We start from the raw sequence: 22,151 nt of genomic DNA on the forward strand, positions 1-22,151 counted from the left end.
AGACCCATCACTATCCCTTCATTATCAGAGGCGACTGTGCGAGGTCATGGCCTCTGCTGCCCCTCCAGCGTTGCTACCTTCTATTCTGGTGAGCTCATCTCAGCATGTGTTAGCCATGCAAAATGGGGCTTAATATGGTGATTCAAATCTCTCCGAAAGCGTTTTGGAAGTTTGACTTGCTGTAATTAAACGTCTAATGAAGTGACACGTTGGCAGATAACCCTACTGAGCTCAACGGCTGTCAACAGATTCGTCTGTATGAATGTTGATTTAGCCTTCATCGTCTTGATGAATTTGAAGCAAAAAAAAAAGGTTTCCATGAGGAAATAAGACTCGTTTTCATGTTTGACACAGTGGCCCTTATTCATCAAAGTTGCATACAGTACAATGTGATGATAAAATGATCACCCTCAGTTTAATCTGTACAGTTTATATATGTATGGTCAAACTCATGTCTAGACAGAATTTGAACATAATGCATTAACAGTTTCCAGTTAAATCATAAAAATCATTATCAATATCAGCAGAAATATCACTAATCATTGTACTAAAAGGCGGTTCAGTTTGAATGCTGTCAGTATGCATATTTGTCCATGCAAATTGGAATTTGCAGACTGAGATCTTTAATACCCCATAAGTTCTTCAAGTGATTTGTGCATATAAATAAACAAACAAGAATCAGGCATGCAGTCATGGTAGAGTTAGCATCCTAGAAGACCTCTGTGACCAGGAGGAGAGCCAAGGGCTCGTTATCTTGTGGAATGCATCCCTTTCATATGCATAGTGGTTCTTCAGAATGTCTTCTTTCATGATTTGTCTGATTGTCTTCATCCATCTTGTCCTCTTCCTCTTTTACCTTCAGCTGTTCCAAGCACAGTTTTCCTTTCTAATTAACTGGTTCTACTCATAATGTATTCCAAAGAAGATACTTTCAGTTTCTCTGGGCTTTGACTGAGGCGAGGCTTGATTTGGTCAAGAATCCAATTCTGTGGTTTTTTTTTGCTGTCCAAATTACTCCAGAAGTGTCACCTACTCTGTAGCATACATTTCTTATATCCCACTATTTTACTGTTTACCAATAAGGGACCACAGAAAAATCACAGGGTGGACAATCCTGATTGGTGTTTGTAGAGACAAATCATTGCATTTGAAGATTTGTTCAAGCTCCTTCTGTTAAATGTCAATCTGTATTGTATTTCTTGACTGCTGGATCCTTAGTTTTTGATAGAGCCCGGCAAGACTCTTAAATCCAGGCTTAAAACATTTCTATTCAAGAAGACTTTCAGCTCATTTTAAACCACTGTGTATTTACATGCACTCAGTAACCCGATCGTAATTGGATTTCTGCAGGTATGATCATATTTTAAATTAAAGTGGTGTAGTGTTTAAAAAAAAAAAGCTGTGGCATAAAGTTTGTGTTTTACTTTGTTTACGTCATCCTTTCGTCCGTGAATTTATTGGGTGGTTGCAAAGCAGAAATCTGATTACTGTCTGGCTCTTGTAAACCTGGAATTTTCCCATTACCAATTACCCAAGTGCATGTAAACGCAGTGATGAGATTACTTACGAAATCTGATTTTTTGCAGTTGTCAGATGATTGAATGCCTGTAAACGCACTCACTCTGAGCTCTACACTCTGCGCTGAACTTTAACTGTGCTTTATGATTCTGATTTCATTTTTATTTGGATTTTTAATTTCAGTGATTCTTCTCTTTTAAAATCTGTTGTTTTAATCATGTTTTTAATTTCTATTCTCCTTTAATTTGTTCATTTTAAATGATAATGTAACGAGGAGCGAGGTAGCGGACGCATGTGCGGAGGTAAGCGACTTTTATTGAGGGCAAATCCTAAATCAGGGTGATAACGGTCCAGGGTCAATGAGCCAATACGGAGAGATCGTGGGGCAGACATGGACTGGGAGGGGCCAATCATGACAGATAATTTAAATAATTTTTAAAGCCATTTGAATGCCTGCACTGTAAAAAAGTCCTACATAAATAAAGCAAACAAGCAAGCAAAGTTTATTTATATAGCGCTTTTTACAACAGGTGTTGTCACAAAGAAGCTTTACAGAACAAAGAAAAAGAAAAGAGAAAATCCAGGTCCAAGCCCCCATGAGCGACAGTGGCAAGGAAAAACTCCCTAAGGGCAAGAGGAAGTCTTGCCTTGCCTAGTTGCTAATAATCGATCCAAGTAATCAAAAGCTATCCATCACTTCTAAATACCACTTCCTATTGTTTCTCATATTGTCCAATCTTTTCATTTTATTCTTTAACGTTCCTTATAAGGAGAGTGACTCCTCAGTCCTCTTATTCCAGTCCTGCATCTTTTATTGTATGTTCAGCATACTGGACTAACAAGTATGGTGATGTAATGTACCACAGTATGCAGCCTTGCCCAACTCATTTGCACATCTTTTGCAGGTCTGTCAAGGTAGTAAAGCTGTTAAGGACCCTATATTTATTGAAGTATTGGACTGAAAACAAGGTGTTATAATTAGTCTGGTAACTGATGAGGTCTACTGACTTTATTTATAAGGGATTTGTCTGGCCGATTCATAAGGGGTAAAGAATATGTGTCAGTTCCCGTATTACCCCAGATAGATCAGATTGAAATGTCATAGCCTGGATCATCACATCAGTGTTGCGATTAAAACGAAAGCAGTCCAGACAAACAAACAACAAAAATAGCTTCCAGTTAATACCAGAGAGAACAGAATTAGGCTTGTAAAGTGGGGTCATTCAACTTAATAAATGACACCCAACTGGACAGCAATCCCTCTGCCTTGTGAGAGGTGCTATCAAAATGTTTCATTTTCTTTCTAATTAGGCCATCACCAAAAACGTTGAGTATTACAGTATTACAGTCCTGTTTTGAGCGTGAGGATCAAGGACCTGTTAAAGAACTATTGACCAAGTTAAGGTTCATGTTTCTGATTAACCTAGTCTTATGGGTTTTTTTTCCAGTTTGATCACCTCCTCTGTAAACACTCACATTACAGCACCTCTCTAAGTAAAACCAGTCCAGCTCAATCAGGGCTTATTTAGTTTATTTACATGACTTTTGGCATAGATTTTACATAATCTAGGAATTAGTGTGCATGTAAACATGGTCATAGAGTACAAGCTCGGCACATAAGGCATCAGATAGTGTGGATAATGCACACATTAAGCTTTAAAAAGTGCCCCCCACCCCCTGCCCCACTTACTGATCCCTCTGTATCCCAGGCCTCTGTTCAGAAGAGTAGAGCTTTCTGTGAATGAATAACTGATGAAAGTCTCAGGTCTTCAGGCTCGGCAGGCTAAATTTAGTCTGAGCTTCACTACTTACTCTGCAACTCCCTAAAAACATCCATCTTTTCCTCCCTCGCTCTCTTTCTCCTCCTCAGAATCTTATTGTCCGTCTCTCTTTCTGAAGCAGCCCGTTTCCCTTTTTTCACTCTTTTCTGTATTCCCTTGGTGCCCAAACCTGCTCCTGTTTCTGTCGCTGTCTCTCTCTCCTCCTTTTCTTTTTCGCTCTTGCTCTCTTTTTCTCCACCGCCCTTTGATTCGCTTTTTCTCTATATCTATTTCTGTCCCTTTCTTTCTTTCTTTCTTTCTTTCTTTCTTTCTTTCTTTCTTTCTCTCTCTCTCTATCTCCCCCAGTCTTTCTCTCTCTCTCTTTCTTCTCTCTATTTTATTTTTTTGCTGTTTTATTTTTTTCCTCACTCTCTTTCTCCCCACCTTCCTCAGTTCTTTCTCTCTCATACTGTCTCTTTTCTTTCTTTCTTTATTTCTTTCTTTCTTTCTTTCTTTCTTTCTTTCTTTCTTTCTTTTTCTTTCTTTCTTTCTTTCTTGCTTTCTCTAGCTTGCTTGCTTTCTTTCACTATGTCCCCCAGTTTTTCTCTTGTTCTTTCTCTCTCTTTCTGTCTGTTTTTCTCTCTCCCCACCTTTCTAATTTCTTTCTCTCTCGTACTGTCTCCTTTCTTTCTTTCTTTTTCTTTCTCATTAATTTTCTGTTTTTCTCTTTCTTTTTCCTTTCTGCTTTCACTCCTTATTCTTTCTTTCTCATTTTACTCTTGCAGTCTCTCTCTCTTGTGTTCTGTCTGTCTGTCTCTCTCTCTCCTTTTCACTGTGAGGATTTTCAGCAGTTTTTAATCCCTGGTGGTGAGAGTTGTGTTTTAGTCTCCTGCATTATTCATGATTTACCCATAAATAAACCCCTCATTGTCGAATCAGAATTTTTAATCTTATTGACTGTTTTTGAGCTCCATCATTGCTTGCTAAGCTACTGAGCCGGCTAAAAAAGTCACTTGAGAGTGTTTTGTACACACTGTCCGTAAACACAAGTTGGACAAACTTTCTCCAAACTAGTGAAACACAGGGACTGAACAATACGGGCTCGGCTGAAAGCAAACAAGAGCTATTAAGAGCTGAGATGGCTTGTATTAAAAAAGCTCAGTGGAATTCTGGAGGGCTGCTGGATTCACTGAGGCTTTTGGCTTATGTTTTAGTGGTTTGTTATGGTTTTTGTAATGGAATAATGAATATATGCATCATGATACATGGATTGGTATTTACAAAAGCAACGTGATGGAACAGAATTCCACAGTTTTTTCACAATTTCTGCTTATTTGTTAAGATGTAAACATAGTGCTTCACAGGGGTGTGAAATAGTCTGTTCTAAAGAAACTCACCCAGTCAGAATTGGTCACAGCAGTGGTGATAGGAATCAGGCATCTGAGGAGTTGAATGCCTCTTGAAGCTCCCTCACAGAAAGTTACTATGTAAAACAGTTATGATCTGATGCCTGATGAGTAGAAGATATATTTTTAAATGCATTCATCGAGGAGTGGTACATGCAGGGCATTATATGTATATATATATATATACACACACACACACACACACACTATATTTCCAAAAGTGTTCAGTCACCCATCCAAATAATTGAATTCAGGAAAGAATGGGTTGCTCTCATGAGCTCAGTGAATTCCAACATGGTACCATAATAGGATGTCACATATGCAACAAGTCCAGTCATGAAATTTCCTTGCTACTAAATATTCCACAGTCAACTGTCGGTGGTATTATAGCAAAGTGGAAGTGATTGGGAATGACAGCAACTCAGCCATGAAGTGATAGGCCACATGAAATGACAGAGCGGGGGTTAGTGGATGCTGAGGCGCATAGTGTGCAGAGGTTGCCAACTTGCAAAGAGTTGCAGAGTCTACAGAACTCCAAACTTCATGTGGCCTCCAGATTAGCTCAAGAACAGCATAGAGAGCTTCATGGAATGAGTTTCCATGGTCAAGCAGCTGCATCCGTCGAATGCAGTGGTGTAAAGCGGTGTTCTCTGGAGTGGCGAATCACGCTTCTCTGTCTGGCAATCCAATGGTCCAACATCAGTGTCTGACCTCACAAATGTGCTTCTGGAAGAATGGTCAAACATTCCCGTAAACACACTCCTAGACCTTGTGGAAAGCCTCCTCAGAAGAGTTGAAGCTGATATAGCTGCAATGGGTGGGCCAACATTATATTAAACCCTATGGATTAAGAATGAGATGCCACTCAAGTTCATATGCATGTGAAGGCAGACAGGCAAATACTTTTGGAAATATAGCGTGTATACGTGTATACATACATATATATGCAGGCATCAAATTCAAAATGAGTGAATATTTGCAAAAAACAATAAAGTTTATCCGTTTGAACATTAAATATCTTGTCTTTGTAGTGTATTCAATTGAATATAGGTTGAAAAGGATTTGCAAATCATCGTATTCTGTTTTACACAACATCCCAACTTAATTGCAATTGGGGTTTTGTGTATATATATATATATATATATATAAATCAAGCATGCAAAATTTATTTATATAGCGCTTTTTACAACAGGTGTTGTCACAAAGCAGCTTTACAGAACAATCAGTATTACACAGAGAAGAGAAAAGAAAAGAAAAGAAAAGAAAAGAAAAGAAAATCTGGGTCCGAGCCCCCATGAGCAAGCCAGCAGCAACGGTGGCAAGGAAAAACTCCCTAAAAGAGGAAGAAACCTTGAGAGGAACCAAGACTCAGAAGGGGAACCCATCCTCCTAAGGTCGACACCGGATAACAAACATTATTAGTATGAAGTATTATAGTAAAGTCGGAAAAGAAAAGATCTGAGGGTGAAGACTGCACAGCATTGTAAAGCAAGTTTGGTGGTCAAACCGGGCCAGAAGGCTGGTGAGCAGCGGCACCAATCAAGGCAGAAGAGGCAACAGCATCAGACGCACCGGATGGGCAGCTGATCAGCTCGGCAAAGAAAGTAAAGAAAAACACAGAGTCAGTTCTGTAAAGAGTGGCTGACCACAGATTACAGTATAACAGAGCAGCAGAGACTCCAGCAGGGAAGACTAATCACCAAAGGCTTGACTGTACAAGTAAGTTTTTAGCCTAGACTTAAAGACTGAGGCTGTGTCTGATTCCCGAACATTAACAGGAAGATTATTCCAGAGCTGGGGGGCTTTGTATGAGAAAGCTCTTCCCCCTGATGTAACTTTATTAATTCTAGGTACCAGTAGTAAGCCAGCGCCTAGTGATCTAAGTAGGCGTGATGGTTCATAGTAGGAGAGAAGGTCACTCAGGTACTGAGGGGCAAGTCCATTTAGAGCTTTATAGGTCAGTAATAGGATTTTATAATCAATGCGAAATTTAACTGGTAACCAGTGCAGTGCTGATAAAACTGGGCTAATATGGTCGAACTTTCTGGTTCTTTTGAGGACTCTGGCTGCAGCATCCTGAGCTAGCTGAAGCTTGTTGAGGCTTTTGCTGGGACATCCAGATAGCAGGGCATTACAATAATCTAGCCTTGAAGTAATGAATGCATGAACTAGCTTTTCTGTGTCCTGTAGGGATAATGCATTTCTTAATTTAGCGATATTGCGGAGATGCAGGAAGGCTGTTCTAGTGATATTAGTTATATGTACGTTGAAGGACAGATCAGCGTCTATCATGACACTAAGATTTTTAACAGATAAGCTTGATGCAACTGAGAAATTGTTAAGTGTTAAGTTAGACAGTTCTGGCAGATTTTGAACCAAGAAGCAGGACCTCTGTTTTATCTGAGTTAAGTAGCAGAAAATTACTTGACATCCAATCTTTTATGTCTTTTATACAGTCCTCAATCTTGCTTTTAAAGTTTAATTTTATCATCCGGTTTGCTTGATATATATAACTGAGTGTCATTGGCATAGCAGTGGAAATTTATGCCGTGTTTACGGATAATGGTGCCTAATGGTAGCATATATATTGTGAATAATATAGGCCCTAAAACAGAGCCTTGTGGAACACCATACATTACTTTTGCAAGAACAGATTATTCACCCTTTACATTAACAAACTGATAGCGATCAGTGAGGTAGGACCTGAACCAGGAAAAAGCTGTTCCTGTTACCCCTACAAGGTTTTCTAGTCTATCTAGTAGGATAGAGTGGTCTATTGTGTCAAATGCTGCACTAAGGTCAAGGAGGACTAGCAAAGACACATTTCCTTGGTCCGTGAATAATAAAAGATCATTTATAATTTTTACTAGTGCTGTTTCTGTACTGTGATGTGGCCTAAAACCAAACTGAAATTTTTCATGTAGATTCTTCCTATGCAAATAAGAGGTTAATTGTTTGGTTACCACTTTTTCCAGGATCTTAGATATAAAGGGGAGATTTGAGATAGGTCTATAGTTTGATAGTTCACAGAGATCGAGGTTAGCTTTCTTAATCAGCTGTCTAATTACTGCAAGTTTAAAAGTTTTTGGGATGTATCCAAGACTAAGAGAGGAGTTTATTATTGACAGAATAGGCTTGGTTATTTCTGGTAAGATTTCCTTGAGTAGACCTGTAGGAATTGGGTCCAAAATACAGCGCTGTCGCCTCACAGCGAGGAGGGCCTGGGTTCGATTCCCCGGCCGGGTGATCAGGGTCCTCTCTGTGTGGAGTTTGCATGTTCTCCCCCTGTCTGCGTGGCTTTCCTCCGGGTTCTCCGGTTTCCTCCCACAGTCCAAAGACATGCATTCAGGCCAATTGGACATGCTAAATTACCCCTGGGTGTGAGTGACTGTCTGTGTCTGTCTGTCTGCCCTGCGATGGACTGGCGACCTGTCCAGGGTGTGTCCTGCCTTCTGCCCGAAGACTGCTGGGATAGGCTCCAGCACCCCTCGCGACCCTGACGGAGAAGCGGCTTAGAAAATGGATGGATGGATGGATGGATGGATGGATGGGTTTTGCAGAAGAAACTATTTTAACTAGTTTGTTTTCTTGAAGTAAGGTAAACAATTCCAGCCTATCTGCAGTGACTGTAATATTCTCAGGGTCTAGACTGGCATTATAAGCCAGCAGGTTACTGGAGTTTAACTGTGTGTTCAGAATTTTCTGTGAATTTTTTTCAATTTTATCATTAAAGAAATTCATAAAATCATTGCTGCTATAGGCTGATGGCATCTGGGGTTCAGTTACTGTTTTGTTCTCTGTTAGTTTAGAAATTGTGCTAAATAGTAATCTGGGATTGTTCTTATTGTTTTCTATGAGAGAGGAGAGAGGCTGAGCGTGCTGCGGTAAGAGCTCTTCTATAGTCTATAAGGCTCTCCTTCCAGGCGGACTGGAACACTTCTAATTTAGTCAGACGCCATTTTCGCTCTTTTGTCTGGCAGTCTGTTTTAAAGCTTGAGTGTGATCATTATACCAAGGGGCGAGTTTTTTCTGCCGTACTATTTTGCTTTTTAATGGAGCTACACTGTCTAACGTAGATCGAAGAGTATCCTCTAGGAATTTAGTCACAGTATCTTACTCAGTAGGACTAGATTTTATATATATACATATATATCCACATTTTTGCGATAACAACAGTAAAAACAGTAGCAGCACTCATCTTGAGGCCTAGGTTTTGCCTGTTTTAGCTATTTTTGTCGATAACAGTATGCTAATTGTCAGGGAATAAGCTTCCATTATGTGTTACATTAGCTTTCTGAGCCACACACTGGAGACATCAGAACTAGGGAGCCAAGACACAAAAATAAGATAGCATGTATTAGGTCACGTTGTAATCATAAACGCATATTAGATCTGATTAGAAGGTTCATATGCAAATTGCCTGTGAGTACAATATATAACAGTACACTGACATTCATTTGAATCCCCTCCTTACATGTAGGTATTACGTACACATACACACAAGGCACTTACACAGGAGAGGGGAGTCTTAATGAAGTATGTAAAATAATTCATCCCTCACTTGCCAAGTGGGCGATGCTGTGATTGGGCCAACTTGCATTGATTTATCTTTAATTTGTCAGATGCTGCAGTCTGCTTTGTCTTCTGCTGTAAGAGAAGGTTAAGGAAAGAGACAGCGTTGAGTCATAATGAAGTGTTCAATTAGTGCAACAAAGAGAAGTGTTTGAGAGAAGAACGACAACACTGTCAGGAGCTGAAGTCTCTCTCTCTCTGTCTTGTACTCAGCAGAATCTTCAAATTAAAGACATGCATCACTTTAACACAGAAGCACTGTCCAGTTGTAGGCTCTTAAGTGAAGCAACTCATAGATTACTAGTGGCTTGTGAAATGCACTAGTTTTTTTTTTGTTGTTTGTTTGTTTGTTTGGCTAATATGACTGCCTGTGCTCTGGGACACCCAACTAACAAAATTGAGGTCAATTTTCACCAGGTAGAAAAGTCACAGAGTTAAATACATGATTAACAACCACAAGGACAAGAACATTGTCACCCATCACGATTAATTGTAGCAGGAGTGCTGTAAGAGGGATAGAAGAAAGCCCCGAAGAGACGGCGGCCTACAAAGCATATGTTGCTTCAAAATACATATGTACCCCCGAGCATAAATAGTGCCTTCAGAGATGTGCAGGTTACCCAGGCTATTGACGCTAATACACCCGGATACCCTGACATACACTGGTTTTTGAGCTTTGCTTTTGAACACTGGAAACAATTAAGATGGTCTGTTTTCTCTCGGGAGAATGTTATGTCCTTTATTTCCAGAAAAAATATTAAAGGTGGATTCATCAGACTACAGCACATTTTTGCTGTGCATCAGGATGAGCAGAGAAGTTGGCGGTGTTTCTTAATGTTGTTTATATATGGCTTCTGCTTTGCATAGTAGAGTCTTGCTTTTGTAGAAGCAACAAAGAACAATGTTTACTGACAAGGGTTTTCCAAAGTATTCCCAAACACATTAAGTTATTTTCAGTACAGAGGCATGTTGGTTTTTAATGCTGTATCGTCTGATCCAAGGTCACTGGCATTCAATTTCAGTTTATCTTTTAAACACAGAGATTTCTCTGAATATTTTAAAAATGTAATGGGCTGTAGATGATGAAATCTTTACATTTGTCCATTGAGAAACGTTGTTCTTCAACTGTTGGACTACTCCTTGATGCAGTTTTTCACAAAGTGGTGACTGAGTCTTTCATGAATGCTTCTTTCTTTCCCAATCATGAGGGCATCACTTATTACCTTTTCACTTGTTTACCTGTGAACAGTTCCTAAACAGGTGTTTTTAATCAGTCCACAAGCTTCCTAGTCTCAGTCATTTCTAACTTTTGCAAATGTATTGCAGGTGTCAAATTTGGAATGAGCATATATTTACAAAAACGTTGATAGAGTAGAATATTATATTTCCCCTTTTTTGCTTTTTTTAAATAAATACCTGTAAAATAAGTTTTCAAATTACTGAAGTTTTATATGCATTATTCCTACTCATCTAAATTTTTGGACTTGGATGCTTACTGAAAGATGATTAAAATGCTTCAGTCATTAAATATGTCACCTCCCCCATGTGACATGCATGAATAAATATGTAGTGGTTTAACCTAGTCACAGTCGGTATGCAAAGACCAACAGTTTTTTTTTTTTTTTATTTACATGAAGACAGCAATTAATAAAAGGCAACTCAGGGTTTCAAAAACTGTAGGAAAAGTGCAAAAGAACTACAAAAACAGATAAATAATGATATATAATAGAGAGATAACAGATAATAGAATGAGGTAAAGGTGGGTTATGAAGACTGGAGCTGTTATTAGAAAGGAAGCTTATGCAATAGGTTATATTAAGGCTGTTCAAATAAATTTCATGTCCCTTTGAAAATTTTCAGTATTTTCAAGTCTTTCCATTATAAATAGTCCAGCAAACCGTCTGTTTTTGTTTTAGAATATCATGTTCACACAACAACTGAAATGTAAAAAGTAAAAGTGAAGTAGAAAGTGGTCCAATGTCTGCTATGTATCCTAAGTACACTCTTTAGCCTCCCCTTCCAGCCTGGTTAAAGTAAGAATGAACAGAATATGTACACTATTATATGACTTAACGTCATAATCTATACCTGGGTAAACAAGTGTGTTAATAGAGATTTTAGTTGGTTTTAAGATCTGCCCTGTATAGAGTCTCACTTTGATAGAGAGGATGCAGTACTTTTCAGAAGGTTTTACATTTTTGGCCAGTTGCATACAGTATAATGGTATACAGTCATGTTTCTTATGTATATTCAAAGCTTGCTGAATCTTGAAATGATGAAACTATAACAAAAAAAGTGCAAGATTTTTAACATTTTAAAACATGTTTTAAAGCTGACAGATTGTGCTCAGGGAAATGAGGTGATACAAGAGACTTCACATAAAGTTTTCAGGGGAGCAAAAACTCCTACCAGCATCAACTTTTTAAAATACTGTTATGTAATCATAAACACATCATAAAGTATCAGTTCTTAATGTAGAAAAGTTGAACTTATAAGAAGCTTTTTTTCTTCTCAAATTACCATTGCAATGATGATGCAAATTTCCTAGCACATCTGTGTCACTTTCTGTGTCATGTTAGAAATCATGAATTCTTCACTATATATCTAAAAGCATAACAGTGAATATCAAAAGTAAAGTCTGTAAGCCTGTTAGCTATCTGCCAAGTCAATTAGCCTAACACTTTCTTCTTAAAAAATAAGGCAAACAATGCAGGTTCTTAGACAGAGCATGTTTAATACAATTTTGGACCATTTGCTTCATATGCACAGTGATGACTAGTCCATTCTCTTAATTCAGTGGTCCATGCAAACGACAAACTGTGCATTAAAACAGAATTCAAATGTTTTGAGATGGTCATAAGTGGTCATGCATGGCTCAGCCGGTCAGATTTTAATACTAGAGATATCCATTCTATGTCACATGACATACATGCAAAAGAAAAAAAAAGAAACATGTTATTGTCATGTGATATACACATGATTATATTGGCAATCCACCTAGTCTTCATGGGTTTTGGTATTAAACCCATCCATCCACTCCACAACATGAGTGAACCTAAGATGAAGTCATGTTTCAGGCTTAGGTTGATGAACTGTAGTACAACCCCACACCTAATCATTACATATTTACCCTGATCTACATTAATATATACATGCAGTGGAGTAATGACTTTTAATTTCACATCGCTCTGCTTTCCAAACACACCCCCATAGATCTATTTGGATAACTGCCCTCTGCAAATATCACTGTTTGCCACTAACCAGTGGGCCTGTGCAGCAGAATTATGACTCACTATGTTTATTGAGTAACCGTTTGAAATATTCCCAAGATTTAATTTCTCAGAGCAAACGCGAAAAGCTTTTGGAAGCGAGTGCTCATTTTGTGAATTTAATCGAACAGGAGGAACAGTGGTTAAGGAAAGATGATATCATTTGTACTATCGATTTCTCCGTTCTTTTGTTCTAATCATGCCCTTTCTTTTGGTGCTCTGTAGCCAGACAAATTCATTAAAAATCCAATACTATCCATTTTGCTCTGAATGCTTTATATTAGCTGAAATGGGGCAGTAATGTCAGGGTGCTTGCTCTTACTGATTCATTTGTTTTAAATCAATTGGCAATGGTAAATAGTTTCATTAAAGCTGAAGGCTTAGAATACAAGGGGGAAATTCAAAATGCTTACATTTCATTAGAGCATTGCTCTTTGAGAAAAAGTAGGAGAGACAGAAAGAAAGAGATAAGAAATGGAGGTGTGTTCAGATTCGGTTTAATCCATGGAGGTACTTAGCATTCACATCTATTCATTTCAATGGGATTTGCTCAGGTCGCATGCACCCTAGAAGTATATGTCTTGGAGATCACAATATTTGCTTCATGGGGGCTTTCTCACTCCACAGTTTAAGCCAGTGACACAAATCTTAAATTGAATGAGAACCGAACATGTTATAAATGTAGAAAATGTACATTAACAATGCTATTTGGTTAATGGTACCTTCATTAAAGGGGAATTGCACAGGTTTTTCAAAATTTCTCTATAATTCAGTAGTTGAGATGTAAACAAGGTCATTCAGAGTGGTTTGATGTGAAATTTTGAAGAAACTTTCTTTGCAGTGGTGGTGATAAGAACCAGGGGTCACAGTGTCTGCAGCTAAAATATAGCCATTATATTTACTATGTGCAACATCCAGTGGACCTATGTGTGTCCTCTGAATTTGACATAATTACCAATTACTGTTTGGATTTTGTTGAAATTTCATAGTGATTGGGCTAATAGAAATGGTCCAAAATTACTTATATTAACTAACAGATTTTTGTATATATATTTTAAAATTAAATATTTTTTAAAGTAATTTTGATCCAGTAGAAATGGTCCAGAGTGACTTTAAAATATATTGTTACATTAACTTTGATTTGGGTACTAATTTGCCTTACAACACCCTGCATATATTCTCTCCACATGAATGGACTGAAAACTTACGCAGTGTATTTATAGTCATTTAAGTAATAACTTTCTGAGATCTAACGCTTAGAGGCATTAAACACTACAGACTGGTTCCTGTCACCACCACTGTGACCGATTCTAATTCTGTAAGGTTTTCTAACATTTCACATCAAAGCACTCTGATTGTTTACATCACAGCTATTCGGTTATGCAGAAATGTTGAAAAACAGATACAATTCCGCATTAAGTCCTTGACCACAGGCAAGCTTGTATATTTTAAAATGCAAAAACCAAAACTACAAGCTGCTTTTTTGATGTTATACATGACCCCAAAACAATGATTCACTAAAAAATGAAATAATATAATAAGTCAAGGAGCTACATAGGAAAATGAAAAACATTTAGAAACATGCTTTTTGGCGCCAGGCAGGATTTATTCTGCTTGGCCATTGGCACACTTAACCGTCCAAACTCTGCCCCTCTATATCAGGTTCCATGAAAAGCCCTCAGGACACTCTAGACCTTTAAACAGAGGTCTAATGATTTCTTGGAAAAATGTAGTTGGGTTTGATAAACTAATCATGCTTGTTGTATTTTAACTCTGTAAGTACTGTAGTAATACTTTTATTTCAATGTTTTCTTTTGTTTTGGCTGGAAATAAAAGGGTGAAGGTCTTTAAAGGCCATCAGAAAATGGTCCAATCAGTATTGTTTTATGTATGTATGTAGATACAGCCAAGTGAGCTCTCCAATTGGTTCAGCTTTCAGGATCTGAACTGTAGGCCTAATGTGTCAGATTATCCACTTATATTTAGGAACTGACAGTGAAATCAACCAATCACATTTTACTTTACAATGCGTGGGACCAATTTTATGAGGTCTAGGTCTTCTGGAAGTTCTGGATACATAACTGATTGTGAATACAAGCTGTGGTCTAACTATGATTCAGTCAGTTGGGGAAATGGGGAAATGGGGAAAAAAAGCAGCAGCAGCTTTATATCAGCACTCTTTAAACTGCTGCAACCTAAAATGTATGTAAATATGTATAACAAGCCTCAGATTATCGTGAAACAAACGGTCATAGAAAGTGGATAAATACAGGGAAACATTTTAGATATGTCATTTAAGTGAAGGGACTTGACCTTGAAAAACACTGTTCTTTTAAAAGAAGATTTTTTAAATATGATTAATGAAATGTAACTTTTGAGTCTTTATCCTCTGTCTCTGCTTAGGCCACTAGACGGGGGCAGATGAGGAGATGGGCATTTCCTCTAATTAAGGAGCCACTCCTTTTTATAATTTGAGAGCGTTTTAAAGTAGTGTTCTTTTTGTTGTTTTGTTTCAGTTGTTTCACATCTGATAAAGGCCTTGCATGTGGGCAGATACGTCATGTTTTAACCAAATAAAGTTACCATTTCTCTGAGGACAGAGTAAGCGTTGACCAGTTTTACTGATGTTTTTTGTATTTTGATACAAATCTTCACCTATAGTTGGCAGAAGCACCTTTTTCATTAATCCCACTTCAAATAATACAAATCATTTCTTTAACAAGCTTCAGATATCTGTGTTTAATTTAGAACAACCAAAAAAATGCAGATAGAAATTGATGTTAGCTTAAGCACTAACAGGCTACTACTGTCCCATAAGGGTGCTATCAGAAATTTGCATTAACACTAGAGTTTTTTTTTTCTTGTTTTTGACTGAGTTTTGAGATTTATGGCCTGAACTGAAGGTCTAGCTCTAATAGTCATGGTTGGCCACTGAACAGGTTGTGTCACAGTCTGCCTGTGGATCAGCAGGTGAACGTGCTTCACGCTACAGATCTGCTCGTGGAACAGAGTAATGAGCAACAGCCAAGCAGGACACAAGTCATTCTGAGCCATTCTCAGGACCTGTTTCAAAACTACATACCTGTGGCTTCACATGCTTACAGTAACATCTGATGGCTTCACATGCTTACAGTAATCAGAAAGAAGAACAAAGCTAATAGTTGAAGACAGCATTGAAATGAGTGAGCCAGTGTGAGCGCTTCTCAGTCTAAGGTGCATCTTTGAATATGACATGTAATCAATATCTTCTGCATCAGATCAGGCCTTCCTCATTCAGATGTGCCTACACATATATTTTGAGTTGTGTTGTGACAAGGAATAAGCGTTGAGAAACAAGGTTGCCCATGTATAAAATATCATTTCTATTACACCAAATGTAATTGACCAATCAAGATATGTTTGGTGTCAGAAGTTTGCTTCTTTAGCACTGGAGCAATGAGATTAATGTAGCTAATTTGTGATGCAGGTTTATACATAAGTGTCCTCTAGAGACAGTAACCTTTATATACACAGCTCACAAACTCTGACCCATATAGAAACAAAATAATTAAGAACAGCAGCTTATCCACTTTCTGCTTATTTCTATACTGAAACATCTTGCTATTTACTTCATATAGAATTAGAATTTTTTGTTAAAGAGGTGAATCAAAGCAGCGACAAAGAGACTGAGACTGAAAGTCTGACACAACATACTCTGCAAGTTGAGATCAAAGCTGGTCTATCATTGGCAGTGCATCTTCATGCCTCGATTGCTGTGCTTTGTGCTCAAGCACATATTTAACCCCTTAAACATTCAGGGCCCAAAGTTTTATTACACACTTCTGTAACCTAAGATTAGCTCAGCTTGATTGCATTGAAGTCTTTGAATAATAAGCCATAGTGTGTAAAAAGCCTGGAATTTTCAAGTTCCATTAATCTTTCAAAATGTGTGCATAATTAAATGGTTAAGATGTAAACAGTCATTCTGAGTTGTTTGATGTGAAATGCTCTGTTCTAGGGAATTTTATGAATGAGGAAGATTAGGGATGTGGAAAAACAATCTATAAGAGTGTGATTGGGGAAGAACATTTTAAAACAGTATGAATGGGCAGAACATTCTACAACAGTCTGAATGGGGAGAAAATTATAGAACAGTGTGACCTGGAAGAATGTTCTGAAACAGTATGAATAGGGGAGAAAGTTCTACAACAATCTGAATGGGCAGAGAATTCTGGAACGGTGTGACTGGGATGAACATTCTAAAATGGGGGAGAACATTCTACAACAGTCTGAATAAGGCAGAGAATTCTAGAACAGTGTGACTGGAAAGAACATTCTAAAACAATATGAATGTGGGTGAGCTTTCTAAAACGGTGTGAAGAGGCCAGAAAATTGCAGTGTGAATAAGGGAGAACATTCTAGAACAGTGTGATTGGGAAGAGCATGTTACAAGAGTATGAATGGGAAAACTTTCTAGAAGAGTTGGAATGGGGAGTATGAAGAAGGGAGTTATGATGAGACAAAATAGTATGATTGAGAAGAACATTACAGAACAGTGTGAATAAGGGAGAGTGTTTTAAAATAGTGTGAATAGGGGAGAACATTCTTGAATAGTGTGAATTTGAATAACATACTAGAACAGTGAGGGCAGAGAGAATGTTCTTGAAAAGTGTGAATGAATCATTCTAGAACAGTGAATTGGGAGAACACTCAAGAACAGCGTGTATGGTGAGAACTTTCTAGAAGATTGTGAATGTGGGAGGACAATATAATACATTGTGGATAGCGGGGAACAGGGAACTGTTTGGATAAGGTAGAACATTGGTGATTGTCGAGAACACTCTAGAACAGTGTGAATCGAGAACATTCTAGTACAGTATGGTTGGGGAGAACATTCTAAAACACTGTGATTGGGAAGAACATTCTAGAACAGTGTGGATATGGGGGCATTCTAGAAGAGAGTTAGAATATTCTAGAAGAATGTCAAAGTGAAAAAACATTCTAGAACATCTTGGATGGGAGAGAATAGGTTTTGGTAGGGAGAACATTCTATGTGAATGGGGTACAACTTCCTGGAACCCTGTGAACAGCAGAGAATGTTCTACGACCGTGTGGATGTGAAAGCTTTTTAAAGTCTTCACAAACCCAGTGTTTGGGATTATTGGGTCAGTGTGCTCTGGCCTTTAGTCATCACTTCGGCACTGTCCTTGCTGGAACAGGTAATGTGGTGCGATAATTCTGTCCCAAACCACCTTTTGTGCTGACTGTGTCTCATTGTGCTTGTCTGCTTTCAGACGGCCCTCGGCCTTCCCAAAAAGAGATCATCTCGCTGAGGGCCTTCATGCTGCTCTTTCTCAAACAGCTCATTCTCAAGGTAAGATACAGCTTTTCTTCCTCACCACATGTGGATAATGAGCCAGTGCTGCACTGAGTGACACCAGAACCCAGAGCTTTCATTTCTCCATAAACATTGTGCTCACTGTTGTATATCACACATCACATGGTGACATGAAATTGTTCTGTGCACTTAATAATTCAGCAAGGGCCAGGACTTCAGCAAATAAACAAGCCCCATATCAGCTTATGGAGCTGTTTACTGTTTACTGACAGACCTTGTTGGAGCAACACGTGTTCTCATATGCAGCAATGCTAACACACCCTGCTTTCCAACTAAAGTCTGTCAGTGGGCCAAACCACACACAAACAACAATTACCTCTCAATCTGTCTCTGCTGAAAGCGTAATGGGAAATGTGTGCTCTGATCAGCCGGCCTGAAACTCATACGGGCTCCACAGTACGACGGGGAACAGCTTGTAAAAGACGCGACAGAAATTTGCTACGAAGAAAAAATGTCAGCAAGCTGATATCAGCATACACAATGCCCTACCTGACAGGTTTTATAGATTGCTTAGGAATTTGAGATGTTTGTGACCAAATTGGCACTGAATTCTGACTCGAGAACTCATACGATCGTCTGTGGAGGATTAGACTATCTGAAAGTTCACTCACTGATGAGTAGGGCCCAACCAATATAAACAATTTGACCCAATCCCATTTCTTATTTTTACCCCTCTCCCTTGTTCAGAGTGTCACCTTGCCCCTTGGAAGTGAGTTACAAGTTGCAGTGGTTGAAATCTTCCCCTATAAAATGGCACCCTCAAATAAAAAGAGCATTACTTCATTAACAGGCTGCTAGCGGTGCTCTGTAGGTGACCCTGCCAGTCTGCAGTGATAACAGAGGAGGGTAAAGTTCAGCAAGATGGGCTTTAATTACATTTAGGTCATCATATACTTTCAAAGAGGGGAGATGTGACAATTATTTATTATTGCCCACCCCTAATTCTTCAGGGATATGAAGATGAAGTCAGCTATTCACCAGCTTCTTGTTTGAATTTTCCTGTTCCATCTTAAATGGAGTAGTAGTTACATTCTGGTGCTTCAGGCATCGATACTGCTAGATAATTTAAGTTTGAATGGTAAATTTAGCTTGCAAGCTACTGAGACATTAGCATACTACTGGCGATTTCTATGCTTGATATGAAGAAAAGGACCATACAACATTGAAATGACATTAAACTAAGATAATACAATGGTTATCATCATTTTTAACAGAGAAAATACTCACATCTGTGGGTTTCTTTTGTTGCTTGCACAGCCATCTTCTTTTTTCTTGTTTTTTCATAATGTAAAATTTTGAATGTGCCTCTGAAAAACCTTCATTTGGAGGGCCTACCCCTTCACCCTACTCCTCCACCCTACTCCTCCATCTTTGATTTAATAATTTTTATTTTGGAAATGTATAACAGTACAAATTACAAAGTAAAATCGCAATTGAATATTTCCATTGTTTACATTTATAATCATGATCCCCTTTCCCATTATTATTCTCCACCCACCCAGTTACCTCACTCTATCCAACGCAAAAAGTACCCCTTGACAGACCCCCTCCCCACCCCAACATCCAAAGGCTTTACATTTCAATACTCAAATATGGCATGGAGAGAGTGAAAGAAAAAATAATAATAATAATTTTAAAAAAAAAGGGGGGGGGGGGCATCTCTGTTAGTAGACTATTCAATGTCAGTTATAGATTTACTGTTATCTATATAGGTCAGAATTGTTCCCCAAATAGTTAAGAATTTGTTCCTGGAGCCCCTAAGTGAATACTTTCATTTTTCCAACTGCATGGATTGCATCAGGTCACTAAGCCACGCAGATGCTTTTGGAGGGTGTTTTGATTTCCAGTGTACTCCTACGAGCAAGAAGGGTTGTAAAGGCGATAATGGGTCTGTGACTTTTACTATCAGATATGCCAAATATGGCGGCTAATGGGTTAGGCTGAAGATCCATATTAAGAGACTCTGATAAGAAGTGAAAAATCGAAAGCCTATAGGTGGCTGAAGCAGGGCAAGACCAGAACATTTGGGTCAGATTGCCTGGGGTATTATGACAGGGATAAATTAAGTGACCTCCATTTTTCCAAGTCTAGTTTTGTTTTCTCAAACACATGAGAGAAATTTTCTTGATAGAGGCTCTGCATGTCTCTTGTTATTTTAATGCCATGGTATTTAAAGCCGTTTTTAGATATATGAAATGGTAGTGTATCTTCCTGAATCTTAAGTGCTAAATCACATTCACTTTTATCAAAATTTAACTTGTACCCAGACAATGTACCAAATCTCCTAAGAATATGAACAATGTGCAAATACATCGTCTGCAATCGTCTGAATTCCACTGATTGATGACGAAGATTTAAGTATAATGGACAAGGGTTCAATGGCCAAGACAAACAGGAGAGGACTGATGGGGCAGCTCTGATGAGTTCCTCTTGATAGTTGAAAATAATGTGACTGCTTGCCATTTGTAATCACCGATGCTTTGGGAGAGGAGTATAAAAGCTTAATCCATGAAATAAAGGTGGGTCCGAATTCAAATTTCTCTAAACTTAAAAACAGATAGGGCCACTCAACCCTATCATAGGCTTTTTCTGCATCCAGGGAGACAACCACTTCTGGTATCTCCTCCGATGCAGGAGAATAGATAATATTTAAAAGACGGTGGATGTTCACAAACGAATGTCGGCCCGATATAAAGCCAGTTTGATCAGTAGAAATTACAGCATGCATTGCAGTTCCCAGGCATATGGCAAGGGCCTTGGCCAAGATTTGGTTTGAATAGAAGAGAAATTGACGCTTGAGTTAATGTTGATGGTAGTAAACCTCAAGATAACGAATCATTAAACATATCCAGCAAAATGGGTGATAATTTATTAGAAAATGTTTGATAAAATTGTATGGGGTATTTGTCTGGGCCTGGTGCCTTGCCACTTTGTAATGCCTGAATTGCGCTGTTAACTTCTGCCTGCTCCAGTGGTAGCTCAAGTTCAGTTTTAAGTTCTTCATTAATAGAAGGGGCTTGAAGATTATTGAAAAAAAAAATCCATGTCTGCGCTATCATAGCGTGTTTCTGACATTTACAAGTTTGAATAGTATGCTGCAAATGTATCATTAATTCCTACTGGGTCGATGGTTAACTCTCCATTAGGTTTCCTTATTTGTAAAATCTGTTGAGTAGCTGAACGACTCTTAAGCTGTTGGGCCAGAAGTGTCCAGCTTTTTCACCATGCTCATAAACCAGTCTACGTGATTTTAACAAAAGCCGTCTTAGCAGTTGTTAATAAATTATATTTAGTTTGAAGGTCAAATTTTCTTTTATAGAGTTCAGAGGAGGGAGTAACAGAATACTGAGCATCTGCTGTATTTATGGCCTCAATAACTTCATCTTGCTCTGCCTTACACATTATATGCATTTTAGATGTGTATGCTATGATCTCCCTCCTGATTACTACTTTCAGTGTTTCCCAGAGAACTGATGGAGAGATGTCATCCTTTTTATTAAACTCTATAAAATTATCATTTTTGATGGGTATGAAATTACAGAAATCTGCATCAGCTAGCAAGGTTTTATCCATCTTCCAAGGAGGTCGGACTCCATCGTTAAAGGGGAACACAAGATTCAGTAAGACTGGAGCGTGGTCCGATTCTATTATAGTTGAGTATTCCATTTTTTTTTAACTGAAGATAGTAAATTTTTTTCAATGAAAAAATAATCTATTCTACTGTAGGAATGATGCACAGGGGAAAAAAAGAAAAAGATTGACTCTGAGGACATAGTGCATGCCATGGATCAACACAACCCACTTGCTCCATAAAAACTGATAGTGTCTTAGCCATTTTTGATGGGTTAAGAGATGTGGGTTTAGATCGGTCCAATACTGGATTAATTACACAATTCAGGTCTCCCCCAAAAATCATCTGATGTGAGTTTAACTCTGGTATCAAAGAGAATACTTTACTTATAAATGTATCATCATCCCAGTTAGGAGCATATATATTAACCAAGACTATGGGCTTGCAAAATAGAAGACCTGATACAATTATAAAGCGGCCAAATGGGTCTGATTTTACATTAGTTGCATTGAACTGGATCTTTTTATGAAATAGTATGGCTGCTCCCCGTGTTTTTTAATTAAAGTTCAAATGAAATATCTGCCCAACCCAAGATTTTTTATATCTAGTTTGGTCTTTTACCAGTAGATGGGTTTCTTCAAGAATGCAATTTCACAGTTTAAATGCTTAAGATGATTG

At 38.2% G+C, this 22,151-nt stretch overlaps 1 protein-coding gene across 5 annotated transcripts in view; it reads left to right on the plus strand.

Moving 5' to 3' along the window:
* The window catches only part of nbeab (neurobeachin b), a 481,645-nt gene that overhangs the window by 171,139 nt on the left and 288,355 nt on the right, over nucleotides 1-22,151 (plus strand). For all 5 annotated transcript variants that reach the window (XM_037546398.1, XM_037546400.1, XM_037546401.1 and 2 more), the window contains exon 14: nucleotides 17,799-17,878. In XM_037546398.1, coding sequence (XP_037402295.1) covers nucleotides 17,799-17,878 — 80 coding nt within the window. The remainder of the gene's footprint in view (nucleotides 1-17,798; nucleotides 17,879-22,151) is intronic.

The sequence above is a fragment of the Pygocentrus nattereri genome, chromosome 17 (genome assembly GCF_015220715.1).
Source record: "Pygocentrus nattereri isolate fPygNat1 chromosome 17, fPygNat1.pri, whole genome shotgun sequence".
Lineage (NCBI taxonomy): Eukaryota > Metazoa > Chordata > Actinopteri > Characiformes > Serrasalmidae > Pygocentrus > Pygocentrus nattereri.